Here is a 19,752-nt window from a genome sequence, read left to right as displayed (position 1 = left end):
CACAAGAAGGGACAGTCCGACCAAGCAAGGGTGCCCAGCACCCAGGTCAGGAGGGAACGTGAGGGAACCATCTCCGGCCCGAAGGGAAACCGCCCTCTCCCCAATTGGCTGCCGACCTTCACCAAACCATGCATTGTTTCTGCGCAAAACGCGTGTCTCAGCTGCTACACCGGCATAAGTCGAAGCCAAGCCGAAGCCCGCCAGAGCCCTACAACCGTGCAGCAAACCATGTCGGCACACGAAGCGCGGTCTACAGCACCAGACGCAAAACCAGGTACACCGGGCATACAGTCCGGCGACGCCCAACCAAACGCTAGCCCTGCAGTACAAAAACCCGCAGACGCGCGAGCACTCAGCAGTCAACACGAAGCAACCGAAAACCGTATCACCGGCACCCGACGCCCACACCCCATAGGCAAGGTCAAGGCGAGGGAGGCGGGGGGTCCACATCATCAGGTAGCACCAGGAACATGCAGTCCCCGGCACCCCGCGCAAGGAACGGATGCTGAGAGGGCACCGTACTGACGATGCTATATAGAACGAATGGGTAATTACTGCTCGTCATGCGCTCCGCCCATCTGGGCTAATCTATCACCCTTGATTCACGCCATTCAGGTGATTCAGCCCTCAGGTTTAGCACAAAAGCACACGCCTCCACGAGCCATCCGGTTTGGTGGTGTATATGGCCGCTGGACCGGGCGGACACCTGGCTGGTGGTGCCTGTGCAAACCGGCTCCAGTGATGTCCGGGGAATGAGGCTCGCTTGGTAGACCTTCGGCATCAGACCCCATCAGACATGGTACTGTATGTGGCGTTGTAGTATCGTACGGTCGGCGCAGCCCCGCCCCCCCCCCCCCGCCGATTCCTTCACTGTTGGGATTTCATTGGGCTCGGGCACATACCCTCTCCCCCCCCCCTGCGCGGAAGTTCTGGGGGGCAAGCCCAACAACACCCCCAAACGTCTAAGATCCCGCCACATCCGCGCCCAAACGTTTATGTTCCTCAGGAGCACGGCCCCATACCCCAAGACATTTCTCCGCCTTCGGTGGACTAGGGGCAGATTTCTACAGCCATGTGCGCCAAAGCAGTAGTTGGCTAGTTAACGTGCCATTGCTGCCGCTGCTTGTGCTCACGCTTTCCTGCTTTGCCAGCCTCCAGGCGTCTCCAACTTCTGTGCCCGCTGGCTTCCTCGACTTCGCAAGCATCTTCGATAATAGTTGCGCCTCGTGGCCCCCACTTCCTGTCAGCACAAAAGCACACTCGAGCCAGTCAGTGTTGCACCACTGGAGCCATCCTGCAGTGACGCACCTCCCCTGGTCATGCGGACCAACCAGGCAATGGGGCAACGACCACACTGCGACATTCCCTAACTCGGGCGCTTTCACTCTGACAACCTCGCAAGTGGACGTTCCTGTTCCACCCATTTACAGCGTCCACACCAATATGCCCTAGCGCATTTATCCAAGCGTTCGTATCCTGGCATTCATGAGCTCTGCTCTTACCCGCACAGGGCAGTACCAATGCCGCTATAGGGGTGCCCCTGATCCACTATGTATTCCATACACTGCACACCACAGCGCGCATACATCATTATAGACAGGGCAGTGCTACATTGCTGACCAACCGCCAGGCAGGGCAAAATAATTGCTGACAGAAGTGAGTCAAGTGACTTCTAAGGTCGCATGTTGCAGAGTGCATACCAGTACGCAAAGTCAGTTCCAGTACCCCGCCCACGCTCACTCCTGCGCTCTTGCAAACGCATTACATACAGTCACGCTGGCATTCTTAATAGCGCATTCAATGGGATCCCCAACGTCCGGTCAAGCCACAGGCGATGCGCAACTCATGCCCCTTGTGGAAGAGCGTCCGCGTGCCTCCGCACCTGCGCAACCGGCTCCGCATCACCGCACTCATCTCGCTTCCGCTTCAGCCCCTCGCCCCCGGCTGACTCCTCCGGTGCATGGCAGCCGGTTGCAGCTGCCCCAGGCTCCTCCACAGCCTCCGGCTTCTGTCCATTTTTGGGCTGTCGCGCGTGCTTCATCGGCCTGGGTGCTTTCGGCTGCTTCGGGGCTTTAGCCTTGGCGCCGCCGTTGGTGATACCGGAGAAGGACCCCGGGGCACCGTCTCCAAGGTCCTGACGCGAGAGGAACACGCACACGCGTGAGCCCATGGGAAAGACGTTGCCATCACGATGGCTGCCGGCTACAAATGTGCGTACGGTAATAGCGCTGTAATGCATGGTCGCGACGGGCGCTGGCACATGCATACGCACCTACACATACGCATACCGTACACACCAACCGTACAACATTTTCTTTGTACACGTGTGCACACACCTCGTGTGGCGATGCGGCGGACAGTCCTAGCAGCGCGCACAGCGACGCCGCGTCCTTGGCACGCGTGATGGCGGTGTTGGCCTCGTGACCCACTAGCGTCCGCACGCCACCGCAGCGGCCCAGGAATGACGGCGGGGTGTCCGCCATCTCCTGCAATGCGCAGTGCCCATGGCCGCCGGTAAGCATTTGCCTTACAATTGCAAGTGCTTGATTTGGACGAGCAACCACACCCATGAGCCGTACTGTGAGAGCGCCACCCTGTGCTGGCTCCTCATAACGCACCTTGAGGCAGTACTTGGTGTTTGGCAGTGCATTCTCCCACTTTAGCGCCAGCCGCACAAACTCCCGCTGCACCTCGTCGAGCGGCAGGAAGCCTGCGTGCACGTGCAGCAAACACGTCCTTTTACTGCACCAGTTCCCAACTGGTAGGCGTTACAGTTGCAGCATGCGATTCCCGCCTTGCCTAATGAGGAGACGCTCACCTTGCGGCCGGAAAACGGAAGCGTTCCACATTGCGGCGCGCGCGATCATAGCGGCGGCGCATCCCGTCTCGCGCTTGACCCGCTGCGCGTCCTCCCAGGTGAACACGTCCCCATTGGCCACCACAGGCACTCCGTCGGGAGCCAGCGCATCCACTACCTGGGGGCAGTGGTGATGCACGGCGGTTGCAGAGCAGCTACATCTATGATCGGCAGCGGCGCAAAGTCATTTGCAGCATGCAGATTGTGGTATGCATGTGTGTAGGTTGTGCTCACGTACGGCCAGCCCGAGTAAAAGGTGCATGCAAGCATTTGCGATGGCACGGATGCAACCCCGCCCGACACCGCAACTTTGGCAGCAAGCACGGCCCTACCAGCCTGATGGGGTCCCAATGCGCGGGGTCCCGCGGGCGCTGCTGTGTCGTGCGGCCATGCACCGCCAACGCGTTGATGCCGCACGCCGCCAGCCTCCGGGCCAGCTCCACTGTGTCCTGGTCCGTGTCTACGTCCATTTGGTGAACGTTCTAGAGCAATCAAGGCTTCGGAGGGGTAAGTCGAACAACACTGCATGCTGCATTTTTGCTGCAAACCAAGACGCTGCAGCGTGTGGCTGGGCAGCGAACCCAGGCAGCTTACCCAGGAGCCGGATTTTGCAGCTGACGGGGATGTTCAGGTTTCGGTGCAGCGTCTTCATGATATCCTGTACGGTGGCACGACAAGCAACAATACCTTGGACGCGGTCAAGATGCATTGCAGGTAGTCGAGGAAGCCACCACATTGCGCCGGTATCGCCGGGTAGCATGTTTGTCACCGTGCGCACCTCCGCAATTTCCGGTTTCCGCAGCAGTGCGGCGCCCATGCCGCCTTGGAGCGAGAACGCCTTGGGGCATCCCATGTTCAAGCCCACTTCAGCCACGTCGCCCGCCACTACCTGCAAACAACAGCGGTAGAAAGAGTGTGTACTCGCTTTCATTTACGTGTCATGCGATGATCGGGGCATGGGCCTTCCACAAAGCTCTTGTAACATGAGTCCAGCTGTACGCCGCGCCAGCCGCCATGATTTTCACCGGGGCTACAGTGCTCATATGTGTCCGCGCCCCTGCCTACCCCGCACCTGCGCCGCCTGCAGCGCCAATACGGCATCTGCCGCCCCCAGCTGGAACACCAGCCGCGGCCTCTCTTCCGCCGTGGTGCGGAACATCACCTGCGCGCGACACGGCACGAAACGTTTGCAGCTGCCACTCTTAAGCAGCTTCCCATTCATGAGGTGCACATCCTTGACCCAAGCCAGTCATCCGACACGCGACACGCTTTGCTTATCGGCATTCTTGAATGGCACGGGTTCAGCTGTAGACTTGGCGTGCCCCAAAACGGCCCGAGACCCATGTGACAGCAAGCTCGCACCCGGCCATGTTCTCCGCCCCGGTCCAGGAAGTCAATGCTTTGCAACTCTTCGTTGACCACACGCGTTGAGGCGATGACACGCTGCGCCACCAGCTCCTCCGAGTACACAATATCCGCGCCGTAGCTGCAGGTTGGCGGTAACGACGATGGGGAAGGGCCGGATGATGTTAGCGCCTTATTCTGGCTGCACAGGTGCTCTTACAGCAGACTACCGCGCAATTAACGTTCTTTTCTACGTCATGAACCCGTGTACATTGTTAATGTGGACCGCAGGGCGTGCGGATGTGCCCCGGCTTGGGCCTACGGTATGTGCCCGGCGGCGTTGAGGCATCCTGATGTCCTGCATCCCCTCCGGGCCCACGCCAACGCCCCAACTTACCTCGCCGCCAGCAGCCTCATGGGCTGCATTCCCACCCTGACCATGGGAGCCAGAACCAGCTTGTCCCGGTACTCCATGGTGGCTGACGGGCTGTCCTGGGTACCCCGCCTTGGTGGGGCGTGGCGCGAAGTGTCGTAGGACGCGCAAGGGCGGCGGGCACGGGCGGCGGGCGGGTGACGGCCTGTCACAGTGCGTGTCTCAAATGAAGAGTGCGCCCTGTAAGACGACTTCTACGAGTATAGGACGCGTATGGCCCAAAGGCCCTGCCAGCACGCAGAACGCACCTCTTTAATGCCTAGCTAATATGCATACGCTGTGTAGTTTCTGCGGCTGCCAAACCTATTGCGTTGGTTACAATGGCATGATGGAATACATTATTCATCAAATAACTGCTGTTGGGCCTGTTCGCCAATTGGGGCTGTTTCGCCCATGGGCCGATGTTGCCCGTGTCAATGAAAGGCCGTTAGCAGTAGGTCACATGCTATCTGAGACTTTAACAACAAAACTAAGCGACACACGTACTTTGTTGAGACAAACGAGAATGCGATAGCCCAGCGACACTGTGCAAGCGGCTGCGAAGGCTTGAACAATGCAAAATTCGAGTGTAGAAGAGAACTGGGGCGATGGCGGGGGCTATGCGCTTGTGAAGGTGGCGGAGCGACTGGTAAGGAGGGAATTGGTCAACGGCGCGCTCTTCGCTGGTGCTGAGGAGAGCATTGGCTGTGGTGTTGCTGCTACCATCGCAAATAGGTTGGAAGCAAATGAGCCCGAGCGCTTGCAGTCTACGGCGAGGCGGTGGCCCGGCAACAGCCTTTCAACCTGCGCCAGCCCTTGAGCCCTGTCCTGCCCCATCCGCCCCTTGCTTCACGCCCCGCACTTCGTGGGGGGTCTCCGCAGGTAGCAGTGCCGCGTGATGGAGAGCAGCCCGTATCAATGTATACGCTCATACGAGCATGGGTGCGCAACAACCCCACGCTGCCGCTGACAGCCGACCTACCGCCACCGCTGCAGCGGGGCCCAACAGAACCGGCCTCAGGTGCCGGAGAAGGCACAGAGGCGGATGGCAGTAAGGTGAAGGTGCGTGTGTGGGGCAGTGCATATTCCAACTAGTTGATAGCGGCAAACCTGCAGCGCCAACATATGAATTGATGTTTGCAAGCTCTCGGCCTGGCGGTCCCCGGTGTAATAGTCGGCTGTGCGGCACGCCGCCCTTTGCTTCGTGCCTGATCGGGGCGTTCCTGATGATGGTGCTGCGCAGGAGGGAGTGCCCGGTGACACAGAGGGGCGGCACCAGGGGCTGCTTAGCATCCTGCCACCTCAGCAAGCTCCCACGCAGCTGGAGACGGACACCACGGCGCCCATGTACCCACTGGATGACTTTGACGCTCAGGAACCCGAGGTGTGCATGGTACCGGTGTATCGCTGGCTTCAGTATTGCGCTGAACTCGCTTCGCTTGCAGTCATTCCCCTACTTGGCCCTAACCGCGTGGAAACCGCCCAAACGGCTTTGACAGGAGGCTCGGCGGAAGCTGAAGGACCACTGGGTAGCTGTGCGGCACTACCACCAGGCCATCCGCCGCGCCAAGCTGTCGCGGCACCGCGAGCGGCTGCAGGTGCTGCTGGGTGAGCCGTCGCTGCTGCATCACCCAGGCTCGCAACTGGGCCTGCAGCCGCTGCAGCAGCAGCACCCGGTGTTGCTGGGCCTGGGCTCGCAGCTGACGCTGCAGGCCACGGGCCTCGGTGGCGGGCTAGCGGGGCTTGCGCAGCTGGGCCCAGGCGCAGGGCTGTTAGGGCCAGGGTTTGGCGGCGGCTCGCTACAGGGCGGCATGGGGCCAACAGGGGTGCCGCAGATGCAGCTGGGAGCACCCGGCCAGAGCCAGCAGGGCGTCGGCGACCCACAGGCGGCGCTAGCGGCAGTGCTGGCGCTCACGCATGGGACTCCACCGTTGGACCCTAACGGCGGGAGCGGGCAGACCCACATCGGCAGTGGAAGCAGCATGGACAATTTGGGCATCCTTTCACAGCAGCAACAAGCCGGGCAGCAGGCGCAGCAACACTCGCAGTCGTTGCTGGGGTTGCCGCTGGTCGCACCTGCCGCAAATGGCGGCGGCAACAACTCTGCCCTCCCGCACACGGGGTCCATGGAGGCCCTCCTGGCTCTGCAGCAGCAGCTTCAACAGCTGCCGCAGGCGCCACAGCAGCTGCCTCTTGCGCAGCAGGGTGTGGCAGGCCTCGGGCAAGGCGTGCAGAGCATGCAGGTCGACGGGGGCGCGGCAGGGGGCGCGGGTAGCAACAGCCACGTTATGGATATCAGCAGCGGGGCAAATGGCTCGTGAGCGGGTGTGCTAACTCACGGGCGTCGTGATAGCAAGATACGGTGTACCGTACGCGCGCATTCGCTGCTCGTGCAGGGTAGTAACATCCAAGTAGACAGCGAGCGCATTGGGGCCCATAAATGCGTACCGTAGTATGATAAACATGGCTTTTGTTTCTGGGCCTCGTAACCCCTGGACATGCACAGTTCTGGCTAGAGCAGTTTTGTGGTGTTTGTGGCTTTCAGCCGGAGGCTGTAGGAGTCGGATGTGGTGACTGAAGTGCATGCGTGTCACGCGTGTTGCCGTATACATGTTGAGCCGTGGTGTGCTGCTGTAAACGGCAGTTGTACGCACGTTTAGGCACGTCTACACAGAGCAAGTCCGCGTCAATGCATCTCACATTCTTAGGCTGCCTCATGGGACAGATACTGCCTGATGTAGCTGGGGCACAGCGGCCAGAGTCAGGGGTTCAACCCCTGGCCAGCGTGGTACGCGATGGTGATACGCTGGATGGGGGCCCCCGTCAGAAGGCGGCGTGACACGCACCCCGATGGCACGCATGAAGGATTGACACGGTATGCACAGGTCCGGATGCAGAGCAGAGCGGTGCCGCGGGTAGGACGAGAGCGCAGGTGTGAGTGGGGTGGGGGGGAGTCGGTGAAGCAGTTGCCGGCGTGTCACGGCAGTTTGGAAACGGGGCTGTGCCAGCATAGTGCCTACCAGGTCGGATGCACTCCGGTATATCTCAAACAGTATGCTTTGAAACACGAAAGCGACTCGAAGATCGCAACCGCCCACGGCCCAGACTGCACGCACTCCCATGCCAGCAATCAGGCATGAATCTATAAGCAGCTGATGTAAAAAAAGTCCAGACGGCATCCGATAATGCGTTGAGGGTGCAAGCCCTGGCCTGCACATGCACGCCTAGTGTCGACGTGCGCATCGACGACCTTGAATGCGGGTTGTCACTGATAATTTTCACCGGCAGGGTACAGGAAAAACGCTAACGAGGACGTCAGTGCACGACCGAACGTGACTGCATGGGGCGCCGCTCACTCCATCGCTGCACTCCAAACGCGTTTAGGGCACGACGACCACAAGCAGCAGCCTTTTCCTCTTAATTGGAACACCCTAGACCCCCGGCTGTGCAAGCCGCGCGGTCCTCGCATTGAATTGACATTAGGGTTGCGTTTCGGAAAAAGAGAACAACACCCCAACGGCGACTTGCCGATTGTTGCCTCTGCGGCCCATATAGCGATCCATCATGCCCCAGCCAGTGGGGCAGCTGGTGCTGCCTTCAGCACCAGCTCAGTCAACCCCGCTGCACGCGGTTACTGCTTTTCCGCGCCTAGCCGCCGGAAGCATGGCTCGTGTGGGCGTGCCTCGCAGCAGCGCTGCTGCCAGTCGTCCGCGTGCTGCTGTTCGGCCTCGCTGGCTACCTCTGGGCCCCGGCCTGGGCAACCGGCTGGTCCTCTGTGACGCGCATTCCGCGGTTCCTCCGGCTCAAGGTCTGTTTGACCCGGAGAACGACAAGGACGCCTGTGGTGTGGGCTTTGTGGGAGAGCTTTCCAAGAAGCCCTCGCGCAAGTGCATCAAGGACGCGCTGACCATGCTCAATCGAATGACCCATCGGGGCGCTTGCGGCTGCGAGGCGAACACCGGTAAGCAATTGTATGACTCCGTGAACAGTTGGAGTCAAGAATTCAGCATTTGACCGGGTTAAAGTGCTGCAAAAAGTCCCGCGTTCGCCGAAACGGGGTGTGATTCTTGCTTTCCAGCTGGCAGGGTGGCCAGCTGAATTGTTGCTGGGGCTCATGGTGTAAATGAGTCACTAAAATGACTACAACGCACTTGCGGCGTGGCCGAGGAGCAGTTTGCCGAGTAGGCGCGGTGTTGCAGTCGCCGACACGGGCTCACAAAGCTCTGCTGCGTCTGCGACAATGAAGCATAAATTAATACGACCATAAAATAAAAATGTATCGCATGCATGGCTTGCTTGCAACAGAGTTTCCTCTGGTTAACACAGCTTTGCGGCGCACCCTCCCTACTTTTACCGTCCTGGCAGGTGACGGCGCGGGTATCCTTGTGGGCATGCCGGACGGCTTCTTCCAGGCGGTGCTGATGGAGGAGCAGGGTCTGAAGCTGCCGCCTCTGGGGGCGTACGCGGCGGGCCAGGTGTTCCTGCCCCAGGACGAGGAGGTGCGCCAGAAGGTCAAGGACATCTGCGACCGCGTCGCCACCTCGCTGGGCCACGTGAGCCTCACCTGGCGCCCCGTGCCCACCAACAACCGCTCGCTGGGCAAGTCGGCGGTGGACACGGAGCCGGCCATCGAGCAGTGGTTCATCACCAGCACCGGCAACCGCTCCTCTCTGGAGGTTGAGCAGCAGGTGGGCAGTCACTCTCCTCCTTCCGTTCACTTGGGGATCTTACCGCACATGAGCCCCGCATGTTACGCGAGTGCCTCTCACAGCAACACCATGCCCGCCCCCTTATCGTCCTGTCCCTCCCGCAGCTGTACCTGCTGCGCAAGCAAATCGAGTACGCGCTGCGCGCCGATGGCATCAAGGACGACGATGCCTACTTCTGCTCGCTGTCGTCCAAGACGATCGTGTACAAGGGCCAGCTGACGCCGGAGCAGGTGCGCTTGTCCCTCCAGCGGAGCTTGACTGAACCATAGGGTTCCTTGCCCCGCGCCTCTCACTGAACGAACACGTGCATATGGTAATCCGCACAGGTCCGCGTGTACTTCAAGGACCTCCAGCGCGAGGACTTCCGCTCCTATATGGCGCTGGTGCACTCGCGCTTCTCCACCAACACGTTCCCCAGCTGGGCCCGCGCGCAGCCCATGCGCAACCTGGGCCACAACGGCGAGATCAACACGCTGCGCGGCAACGCCAACTGGATGCGCGCGCGTGAGGGCGCGATGGCCTGCCTCAAGTTGGGCCTGCCCAAGGAGGTGGTGGAGCAGGTGGGCATATGGATGGTCAAGGGCGTTGTGGGACTTCGGGAGCTTCGTGGGTTGGGGTCTGAGTTACCTGCTGGTGGAGACCACAGTCCGCTAGTGAACTAACTGCGTAACGTTTGTGCGTGGGGACCTTGCCTGTAGATGGAGCCCATCGTGCCGGCCAGCAGCAGTGACTCCGGCGCGTTTGACAGCGTGCTGGAGCTGCTGACGCGTGCCGGCGGCCGCGACATGCCCGAGGCCATGATGATGCTCATTCCGGAGGCCTGGCAGAACGACCCGCTCATGAGCAAGGTGCGGCAGGGGCTGACAGTCTGCGTAGACTGCAATGGTGGAGTTATATCCTACTAATCGAACCGCATGAGTCAAAGGCGCCACCACGGAGTAATTCTGACCGCGCTTCGCCGATATGGTATCTGCCAACCGCAGGAGAAGAAGGCATTCTACCGCTACCATAGCGCCGTCATGGAGCCGTGGGACGGCCCCGCGCTGGTGTCGTTCACGGACGGCCGCTTCCTGGGCGCCACGCTGGACCGCAACGGCCTGCGCCCCGGCCGCTACTACGTGACCAAGAGCGGCCGCGTCATCATGGCCAGCGAGGTGAGCTGCTTGGAATGTGGGGGTTGCGAGAGCTGAGGGTGCTTGGAAACAATGAGTGTGAAGGGGGCGTTAGTGCAGGACGCATGAGTGCTGTTTGCGCGTGACAATGGAGACGTGGCGGGGGCTGCAACGAATGCGATGGACAAGTAATTACCCTGTCCTGTCGACACGCAGGTGGGTGTGGTGGATGTGGACCCGGAGGAGGTGGTGCGCAAGGGCCGCCTCATGCCCGGCAACATTCTGCTGGTGGACTTTGACGAGCACCGCCTGGTGGAGGACAAGGAGTTGAAGGAGCGCTACGCCAACCGCCGGTGAGCGATGAATTCAGGGGATGGCCGGAGGGGCTCGCAATTGTGTGAGGAAACAGAGTGGCGCAAGGCTCCGTCGAGGGCTGAGCTCATCTCGATCCGCATTCTGTTTGGCTTGGATGCAGGTCATACTCCATGTGGCTGGATGAGCACGCCCTGACGCTGCAGCAGCTGACCGCCTCCGTGCCGCCTGAGAAGCGCATCCCCGCACCGCTGCCGGGCTCGCGCCCCGTGTCAGCGCTGCTGCCGGCCGCCGCGTCCAACGGCAATGGCAACGGCAACGGCAACGGCAAGACGGCTGCCTCCAACATCGTGTCCTTCACGCCCGCTTCCAACGGCGCGGCGGCGGCCGTCGCTTCTGAGCTGGACGCTGGCGTGCAGTCGCTGCTGAAGCCCCTCAAGGTGTGTGTGGCAGCAGCCGCTTACATTGCATGCAACGGTCTGAGTACGAAGTTCGACTGTTTCCCGGACGCAGGCATGCCTACCCCCAAACCCGATACCGATTGCCAAAACCAAACCCGCTGTCCTGCCCGCAGGTGTTCGGCTACACCCGCGAGGCGCTGGAGCTGCTGATGGGCCCGATGGCCAAGAGCGGCGCCGAGCCGCTGGGCTCCATGGGCAACGACGCCGCGCTGGCCGCGCTGTCTCGCCGCAACCGCCTGCCGTTCGAGTACTTCAAGCAGCTGTTTGCGCAGGTGACCAACCCCGCCATCGACCCCTTCCGCGAGGCGGTGGTGACGTCGCTGCGCTGCTTTGTCGGCCCTGAGGTGGACCTGACGTCGGAGCCTGGCCCGCAGCAGTGCGCGCGCCTGGAGCTGCCCCAGCCCGTCCTGGACATTGACGAGATGGAGGCGCTCAAGGTGGGTGCAGCGCCCAACAGTTGCGAGGGATAGAGTGTCAGCGAGGTGCAAGTAGGGCGGCAGCACGGGGTCTGGGTGGCTCATGGGCGTTCGCAGCTTATACATCCCGTTTTGCTGTCCCCGCTCGCAGAATATCGACCACCCCGGCGGCTGGAAGACCAAGGTGCTGGACTGCACTTTCCCCGTGTCGGAGGGTCCCGCGGGTGAGTGGCGACCGGTGAAGACATTCATGCGAGTTTACACTGCGCTTTAGCCACATGTTCGCCTAGATGTTGGTGCATGTCGCATCCGGCATCCCCGTCACTAACAGTCGCTTTCCGTTACTTCACATTGTCAGGCCTGCGCAAGGCGCTGGACCGGCTGTGCCAGGAGGCCGAGGCCGCCGTCAAGGCCGGCCAGTACGCCATGATCTGCCTGTCCGACCGCGGCTACGGCCCCAACCGCGCGCCCGTGCCCTCGCTGCTGGCCACCGGCGCCGTGCACCACCACCTGGTCCAGCTGCGCCTGCGCTCCAACGTGGGCCTGCTGGTGGACAGCGGCGAGCCCCGCGAGGTGGGTGGCGTCACTGGCATGGCGGAGCTACTAGCGGACATCAAAGCACTGGGTACTGCGTGTGGAGCTGCCCTCGCAGTCGTGCAGATTGTTTGGTGCAAGCCTCACCTGTCCTTGCCTGGCTGGTTCGCGTGCCCCTCTACAGGTGCACCAGTTCTGCCTGCTGGTGGGCTACGGCGCGGACGGCGTGTGCCCCTACCTGGCCTTCGACGCGCTGGCGGCCATGCAGCGCGACGGCAAGCTGCCTGCCTCCACGCCCCTGGAGGAGCTCAAGTCCAAGTTTGTCAAGGGCCTGGGCGTGGGCATCCTGAAGGTACGTTCGCCTGCTTGTGTAGCTGGGGCACAGGGGACACGGGCTGAGGTTGCGGGAGATCACCATGACCGCGAGGGCTCCGCCAGTTGTTACGGTGCTATTGCAGCCTGCTCACTACCTGGCCTGCATGCTTTTGCCCATGCAGACCATGGCCAAGATGGGCATCAGCACTCTCCAGAGCTACAAGGGCGCCCAGATCTTTGAGGCGCTGGGCCTGGCGCCCGAGGTGGTGGACGTGTGCTTCCGCGGCACGCCCACTCGCATTGGCGGCAGCGGGTGGGAGCAGCTGGGCCGCGACGTGCTGGCCCTGCACGACGCCGCCTTCGCCAGCGAGCGTATGCCCGACGGCTCGGCCGACGCCAAGGCTCTGCCCAACGCCGGCGATTACCATTGGCGCAACGCGCCTGACGCCGAGCGCCACATGAACGACCCCGAGGCCATCGCCAAGCTGCAGGCAGCCACCAGCGGCAACGACCGCGAGCTGTACAAGCAGTACTCGGCGCTCAACACGCGCCTCAGCCGCAACGTGCAGCTGCGCGGCCTGCTGCGCTTCAAGACCGAGGCCGCCACGCCCATCCCCATCGACGAGGTGCAGCCGGCCAAGGAGATCGTCAAGCGCTTCGTGACCGGCGCCATGTCATACGGCTCCATTTCGCTGGAGACGCACACCACCCTGGCGCTGGCCATGAACACGCTGGGCGGCAAGAGCAACAGCGGTGAGGGCGGCGAGAACCCTCGCCGCTTGGAGCCCCTGGCGGACGGCAGCAAGAACCCCTTCCGCTCTGCCATCAAGCAGGTTGCGTCGGGCCGCTTCGGTGTGACCGCCTACTACCTGACCAACGCCGACGAGCTGCAGATCAAGATCTCGCAGGGCGCCAAGCCCGGCGAAGGTGGTGAGCTGCCTGGCGACAAGGTCAAGGGCGACATTGCCGTCACCCGTGGCTCCACGGCCGGCGTGGGCCTGATCAGCCCGCCGCCGCACCACGACATCTACTCGATTGAGGACCTGGCGCAGCTGATCTACGACCTGAAGAGCTCCAACCCGTCGGCCCGCGTCAGGTGGGCAGCCTGTAACGGACGTTGCGAGTTGTGAAGTGGCGTGTGGAATTACCAGAGTCAAGACTTTGATGTCAGTGCCCACAATTGCTGCTGATGCTATCCCGTGTCTCCATCTGGGCCTGGAACTTACCTCACCACCCCTGCCTTCTACCCCTCACAGCGTCAAGCTGGTCAGCGAGAACGGTGTGGGTGTGGTGGCCAGCGGCGTGGTCAAGGGCCATGCTGACCACGTGCTCATCAGCGGCCACGACGGCGGCACCGGCGCGGCCAAGTGGTCGTCCATCAAGCACGCCGGCCTGCCCTGGGAGCTGGGCCTGGCGGAGACGCACCAGACGCTGGTCGCCAACGACCTGCGCGGCCGCACCACCCTCCAGGTCGACGGCCAGCTGCGCACCGGCCGTGACGTGGCCATCGCCTGCGCTCTGGGCGCCGAGGAGTTCGGCTTCTCCACCGCGCCGCTGATCACGCTGGGCTGCATCATGATGCGCAAGTGCCACACCAACACCTGCCCGGTTGGCGTGGCCACCCAGGACCCCGAGCTGCGCGCCAAGTTCGCGGGCGAGCCGGAGCACGTGATCAACTACTTCTTCATGGTGGCGGAGGAGGTGCGCGAGCACCTGGCCTCGCTGGGCCTGCGCAACCTGGACGAGCTGGTGGGCCGCGCCGACCTGATGGAGGTGGGTGCGCGGGCTACAGCTGTAATAGGTCACGGGGAGGTGGGATATGGGCGTCCAGCTGGAGCTGGGATGTGGGTTGGGGGGCTGTGGGCGGCGGAATTGCGGTGTACGGGATCCGTTGGCGGGTAAAGGCATGGGCTATACGGGACACGGCTGGAGTCGAGGCAGTGGCTCACGTCATTACGCTAACGTGCCTCTGTTTTCCCGCTGCACAGATGGACCGCGAGGCCATTGCCGAGGGCGGTGCTAAGCTGGCGGGCATCGACCTGGGCCGCCTGCTGACGCCCGCCGCCAGCCTGCGCCCTGGCGCTGCTCAGCGCTGCGTGCAGAAGCAGGACCACGGGCTGGACGCCGGCCTGGACGTACACCTGGTGCCGCTGTGCAAGGCCGCGCTGCCGGACGAGCCCAACGCCGCATCCGAGCCGGTGTACATTGAGATGGAGGTGCAGAACACTCACCGCGCCGTGGGCACCACGCTGAGCCACGAGGTGACCAAGCGCTTTGGCGACGTCGGCCTGCCCGACGACTCGATCCACATCAAGCTGACCGGCCACGCCGGCCAGTCGCTGGGCGCCTGGCTGTGCCGCGGCATTACGCTGGAGCTGGAGGGTGACGCCAACGACTACGTGGCCAAGGGCCTGTCCGGCGGTGTGGTGGCGGTGTACCCGCCCCGCATCAGCACCTTCCGCGCGGAGGACAACGTGATTGTGGGCAACGTGGCGCTGTACGGCGCCGTGCGCGGCGAGTGCTTCATCCGCGGTATTGCGGCGGAGCGCTTCTGCGTGCGTAACAGCGGTGCCCGCGCTGTGGTGGAGGGCGTGGGTGACCACGCTTGCGAGTACATGACTGGCGGTGTGACGGTGGTGCTGGGCCCCACCGGCAAGAACTTCGGCGCCGGCATGAGCGGCGGCATCGCCTACGTGTACGACCCCAACGACAAGTTCAAGGTGGGCCGGCGGGCTGACAGGGATTAGTAGCGTGGGCGGTCATGCCATGAAAACAACTTGCTCGGTTTGAAAGGTGGTGCATTCTCAGTGCAGCGTGAACGCCTATAGCTGACAGTGGTGACTCACGATGCCGCCACATTGCGCTCCCTGCGCGTGCAGTCGCTGTGCAACGTGGACGTTGCGAACGACCTGCTGCCGGTGGAGTCGGCGGAGGACGTGCGCGCCCTCAAGTCGCTGATCCAGCGCCACCTCAAGTTCACTGGCTCGGACGTGGCCCGCCGCATCCTGCTCAGCTGGGACCGCTCGCGCGTGCACTTCAAGAAGGTGTTCCCGCACGAGTACCGCCGCGCCCTGGGCGAGGCCGAGGCGCTGGCTAAGGCCGAGGCAGCTGAGGCCGCGCTGCTGGCTTCCTCCGACGCCAAGGTGCGAACTGAAGGGGTTGTTTGCTGGCCGTGTGTCTGTTTTTTGCTTACATGCCGAAGGGGCTATCAACTACAGCAGCACGACAACACACTCTGCTCAGTTGATTAAACGCCCCAAACCTCTCATTCCACAGGGCCTGTCGCCCAAGGACGCCTTCGAGGAGCTGAAGGCCATGGCCGCCGCCGCCGTCAAGTCGGGCCAGGCGCCAAAGGCGCTGACGCTCAACATGATCCCCACCGCCGACGCGCAGCAGGACAAGCGCCGCATGCAGAAGCTGGCGCGCGAGGGCCTGCCCGTCAAGGGCATCTCTCCCACCTGGGAGGCCGGCCGCCCCACTATCGTCGCCGCCACCGCGCCCGCCGCCGACAAGGTGCGCGGCTTTGTGAACTACGACCGCAAGCCGCTGCCGTACCGCGCCGAGGCGGAGCGCATCAAGGACTGGGATGAGGTGCACGACCACAGCGGCACCGCCGCGCACGCGGCGCTGCTGCACACCCAGGCCGCGCGCTGCATGGAGTGCGGCACGCCCTTCTGCCACACCCAGTCCACCGGCTGCCCGCTGGGCAACAAGATCCCCGAGTTCAACGACCTGGTGCACAAGGGCCGCTGGCGCGAGGCGCTGGACCGCCTGCTGGAGACCAACAACTTCCCCGAGTTCACCGGCCGCGTGTGTCCCGCGCCCTGCGAGGGCAGCTGCACCCTGGGCATCATTGAGCCGCCCGTGTCCATCAAGTCCATCGAGGCCACCATCATCGACAAGGCCTTCGAGGAGGGCTGGATGGTGCCGCGCCCGCCCAAGCTGCGCACCGGCAAGCAGGTGGCCGTGGTGGGCAGCGGCCCCGCCGGCCTGGCAGCGGCCGACCAGCTGAACAAGATGGGCCACGAGGTGACCGTGTACGAGCGCGCGGACCGCGCCGGCGGCCTGATGATGTACGGCGTGCCCAACATGAAGGCCGGCAAGCTGGACGTGGTGCAGCGCCGTGTGGACCTGATGGCGGCGGAGGGCGTCAAGTTCGTGATGAACGCCCACGTGGGCGGCAACGTCACGGCGCAGGACCTGGTGGGCAAGCACGACGCCGTGGTGCTGGCGGCCGGCGCCACCAAGCCGCGTGACCTGCCCGTGCCCGGCCGCGAGGCCTCGGGCGTGCACTTCGCCATGGAGTTCCTGACTGCCAACACCAAGTCGCTGCTGGACAGCGACCTGGCTGACGGCAAGTACATCAGCGCCAAGGGCAAGAAGGTGGTGGTCATCGGCGGTGGCGACACCGGCACTGACTGCATCGCCACTTCGCTGCGCCACGGCGCCACCTCTATTGTGAACCTGGAGCTGCTGGACAAGCCGCCGGCCACCCGCGCCAAGAACAACCCCTGGCCGCAGTGGCCGCGCATCTTCAGGTGCGGTCGTTGCCAGTGTTACCTTGTCGTTCTTGCAGTGCCTACATCCGTTTGTGGGAGCACACCTGTAATGCCAAACCTGCAACTGGATACGCTGCCTTTCGCTCACTTTTGCCCTGCCTGCCATCGCCCTGTCCCCAGGGTGGACTACGGCCACGCCGAGGCCTCCCACGTCTACGGCGCCGACCCGCGCACGTACAACGTCATGACCAAGCGCTTCATTGACGATGGCAAGGGCAACCTGAAGGGTGTGGAGATCGTCACCGTCAAGTGAGTCGTTGCGTCCTGTCCCATCTGTGGTTGCGGCTTGCGTTGTAGCGCAGTTGTCTGGGAAGATGCGCACTCCAATACCGCACTGCCAGGAAGTATTTTCATAAATCGCTGTGTGGCGTTGACAAAAACTTAATTTGGAAAACGTTAAGATCATTCGCGTTCCAAATGAAAAAACTTCCAGCGGGGAGGGGCACGCGCGTGTGTGTTCCGACGGCCACACACGCAGAGCCACACGTTTATGGATGCACCCGATCATAGTGCGCATCGGACGGAAATGGGTCGCAGGGGCCAGATAGGTCGGAAAGCTGGGAATGAAGCAGAGGGAGGCGGTTCTGTAGGGCGCAATAACCACCATAACCACCACCACCACGGCTACACTGTGTCCACGCTCATGTGGCATGTAGAGCACGCGGGCGGGCCTGGAAAGACATTAGGCCAGCTAGAACGCCTTGCTGCGAGAGCAGCAGACATGCGGCGGCTCGAACCTAACGACATGGAGCGGTGGCTGACGAATATCCCCACCTCGCTGCTGGCGGATTCGGGATGCTGCCACTCCAGGCGCACCTACGGGGCAGCCTTTGTCGCCACAGCAGCCCTGACCGGGGCCACGGGGGTTGTGAGATGTTGGTGCTTGTGTGTCGGTTTGGCTTCCGTGCGCGCATGTTCTGCCCGGTTTTCTGTTCCGTGCGGTGTGGCTCCGGTCTGTCCCTAGTTGTGTCGTGGCTGCCGCCTCGCTCTCTCTGGCTTGTCTCCGGCACAGTCATGCCATTCTCGCGGACGCGGCCTGTGACGCCGTCACAGGCCACGTCCGGGTGAATGACATGGTTGTGCATGTGACAAACACCACCAGCTCCAGGTTGCCGGGGAATGGCCCGAGGCCCAGCTTCTTGCGCAGCTGCTCCAGGGTCAGCGCTGGGCCAAGCGGAGCAGGGCATTCGGGGCAAATTAGCTTGGAGAAAGTCGGCGGGCGGGATCTACCCAGCTGAATATTTCGAGCAGCCGAGCCACCTGGGGCAGCCCAGCCCTGGGTCGACGTTGCCTCACCTAGGTCCCGCAAGCAGCCTCAGCCAGCCGCAGGGAGGGTGTGCGGTACCATATGCTGTCTGATGGGGCTGCACCGGCGTGTGGCAGAACACGCCGGCGCAGCCTATCCCTGGCAGCCGAAAAAACTTAGCACTGGACAAACTTCCTGGCAGTACGGTACTTCGTCGGGACTCCTTATTGAAACTGCCCGCGGCATGCCGTGCAGGATGGAGAAGGATGCCAAGAGCGGGCAGTTTCGGCCCGTGGAGGTGCCCGGCAGCGAGAAGGTGCTGGAGGCCGACATTGTGCTGCTGGCCATGGGCTTCACCGGCCCCGAGGAGCGCCTTGCCACCTCGCTGGGCATCAAGACTGACGAGCGCAGCAACTTCAAGGTGCGGTTCACAACAACGCAAGACGCACTTGCCCCTCGCTACTACTGGTTGTGGCAGAATTTATAAGGCTTGGCTGCCATGTGCCCCCCGCTTATACACGATAGTCACTGCCTGACCCTGTCTGGTGTTGCATACTTACCCTGTCTGGTGTTGCTCACTATGCAGGCTACCTTTGGCGATTTCGCGACCAGCATTCCCGGCGTGTTCGCGGCGGGCGACTGCCGCCGCGGCCAGTCGCTGGTGGTGTGGGCCATCCGCGAGGGCCGCGATGCCGCCGCCTCGGTGGACAAGTACCTGCAGCAGAAGGCTGGCAATGGCCTGCTGGGGCAGGCGCTGGACGTGCAGGGCGGCATCTTTGACGTGTCGGGCGCGCCCATCTCGGTGCCCCAGGCCGGGCCACCCCGCGACACCTCCCCCAAGCGCCCGCCCGTGGCGGTGTAAGCAAGGGACGCTGGAGGACTTCGGGACTTGGCGTGTGTGTGTGGGAAACTGGACCAACGGGACACTGGGGAACAGCCGCGGCCACATGTTGCGGTGGTGCTGCGGTAAGCAACTTGAAGGCAGCGGAAGGGGAAAGAGATGGTTGTAGACTAAGAGACTAGACGATACGTTTGCTGCGTTGTGTATGGGTTTGTACGGGACAACAACATGCTTGCGCATGTATGGAGGGGGCGAGCGTGTTGACAACGCTACGCGTGCTGAGATTGTATCTGCAGCGGCGCGTGCTGCAGATTCTGTAGATTACGGTTTCGCAGCCTAGGTAGCGATTTGGCGGGCAGTGAGCGCCATCACAAATTCTTTGCTCGGTCTTTGCCGGACGTGGCAAAGGACACGAACCTTGGTGTTTCGAGGTTGGCACCGAAATTTGGTGCCCTCTGTGCTGTGTTGAGTAGTTTGTGGACAGGGGCGAGACCCCTGCTTGTGGATGTAGACCTCTCCAAAAGTTAAAGATGCACATCGGCACGTCCCAGTGTCAGATGGGCAGGATTAACTACTACATAGCCGGAAAGGCTGTAATATGCGCATTGAACTTCCTGTGTCTGTGCCTGCCGCC

The 19,752-nt window shown here is 62.5% G+C and overlaps 3 protein-coding genes across 3 annotated transcripts; 2 read left to right on the top strand and 1 right to left on the bottom strand.

Annotated features, from left to right (window-relative positions):
* Positions 1–50: 50 nt before the first annotated feature.
* Positions 51–4,972, bottom strand: CHLRE_13g592300v5 (uncharacterized protein). Its single transcript, XM_043069785.1, has 11 exons — positions 4,883–4,972; positions 4,599–4,779; positions 4,220–4,343; positions 3,930–4,019; positions 3,636–3,746; positions 3,452–3,515; positions 3,190–3,317; positions 2,819–2,975; positions 2,619–2,710; positions 2,337–2,486; positions 51–2,134 (listed from the first exon to the last, which is right to left on the bottom strand). Exons 2-11 carry the CDS (start codon positions 4,673–4,675, stop codon positions 1,844–1,846), a joined length of 1,284 nt encoding a protein of 427 aa, XP_042917760.1. The 5' UTR covers positions 4,676–4,779; positions 4,883–4,972; the 3' UTR covers positions 51–1,843.
* A 110-nt stretch (positions 4,973–5,082) lies between these two features.
* CHLRE_13g592250v5 (uncharacterized protein) lies at positions 5,083–7,786 on the top strand. The gene is made up of 4 exons (XM_043069784.1): positions 5,083–5,262; positions 5,496–5,675; positions 5,857–5,997; positions 6,113–7,786. Exons 1-4 carry the CDS (start codon positions 5,188–5,190, stop codon positions 6,932–6,934), a joined length of 1,218 nt encoding a protein of 405 aa, XP_042917759.1. The 5' UTR covers positions 5,083–5,187; the 3' UTR covers positions 6,935–7,786.
* Positions 7,787–7,922: 136 nt separating this feature from the next.
* On the top strand, positions 7,923–19,727 carry CHLRE_13g592200v5 (uncharacterized protein). Its single transcript, XM_043069783.1, has 20 exons — positions 7,923–8,574; positions 8,979–9,301; positions 9,427–9,552; positions 9,649–9,882; positions 10,021–10,170; positions 10,306–10,476; positions 10,651–10,787; positions 10,910–11,186; positions 11,321–11,644; positions 11,775–11,847; positions 11,982–12,196; positions 12,342–12,509; positions 12,655–13,568; positions 13,729–14,245; positions 14,461–15,192; positions 15,352–15,615; positions 15,749–17,010; positions 17,152–17,280; positions 18,533–18,698; positions 18,864–19,727. Exons 1-20 carry the CDS (start codon positions 8,277–8,279, stop codon positions 19,137–19,139), a joined length of 6,756 nt encoding a protein of 2,251 aa, XP_042917758.1. The 5' UTR covers positions 7,923–8,276; the 3' UTR covers positions 19,140–19,727.
* Positions 19,728–19,752: the final 25 nt, after the last annotated feature.

The sequence above is a fragment of the Chlamydomonas reinhardtii genome, chromosome 13 (assembly GCF_000002595.2).
Source record: "Chlamydomonas reinhardtii strain CC-503 cw92 mt+ chromosome 13, whole genome shotgun sequence".
In the NCBI taxonomy this organism is placed as follows: Eukaryota; Viridiplantae; Chlorophyta; class Chlorophyceae; order Chlamydomonadales; family Chlamydomonadaceae; genus Chlamydomonas; species Chlamydomonas reinhardtii.
Note: the sequence above shows the minus strand (reverse complement) of the source record. Positions and strands in the feature narration are given on the sequence as shown.

Coding starts and splice junctions, on each gene's coding strand:
- CHLRE_13g592200v5 (XM_043069783.1), top strand. CDS start 8,277: ATGGCTCGTGTGGGCGTGCCTCGCAGCAGCGCTGCTGCCAGTCGTCCG. Junction 15,193..15,351: donor ACCCCAACGACAAGTTCAAG/GTGGGCCGGCGG, acceptor CTGCGCGTGCAG/TCGCTGTGCAACGTGGACGT. Junction 17,011..17,151: donor CAGTGGCCGCGCATCTTCAG/GTGCGGTCGTTG, acceptor CCCTGTCCCCAG/GGTGGACTACGGCCACGCCG.
- CHLRE_13g592300v5 (XM_043069785.1), bottom strand. CDS start 4,675: ATGGAGTACCGGGACAAGCTGGTTCTGGCTCCCATGGTCAGGGTGGGA. Junction 2,976..3,189: donor ATTGGGACCCCATCAGGCTG/GTAGGGCCGTGC, acceptor CACTGCCCCCAG/GTAGTGGATGCGCTGGCTCC. Junction 2,135..2,336: donor CCGCCGCATCGCCACACGAG/GTGTGTGCACAC, acceptor CTCTCGCGTCAG/GACCTTGGAGACGGTGCCCC.
- CHLRE_13g592250v5 (XM_043069784.1), top strand. CDS start 5,188: ATGCAAAATTCGAGTGTAGAAGAGAACTGGGGCGATGGCGGGGGCTAT. Junction 5,263..5,495: donor TGAAGGTGGCGGAGCGACTG/GTAAGGAGGGAA, acceptor GGGTCTCCGCAG/GTAGCAGTGCCGCGTGATGG. Junction 5,998..6,112: donor TTGACGCTCAGGAACCCGAG/GTGTGCATGGTA, acceptor CGGCTTTGACAG/GAGGCTCGGCGGAAGCTGAA.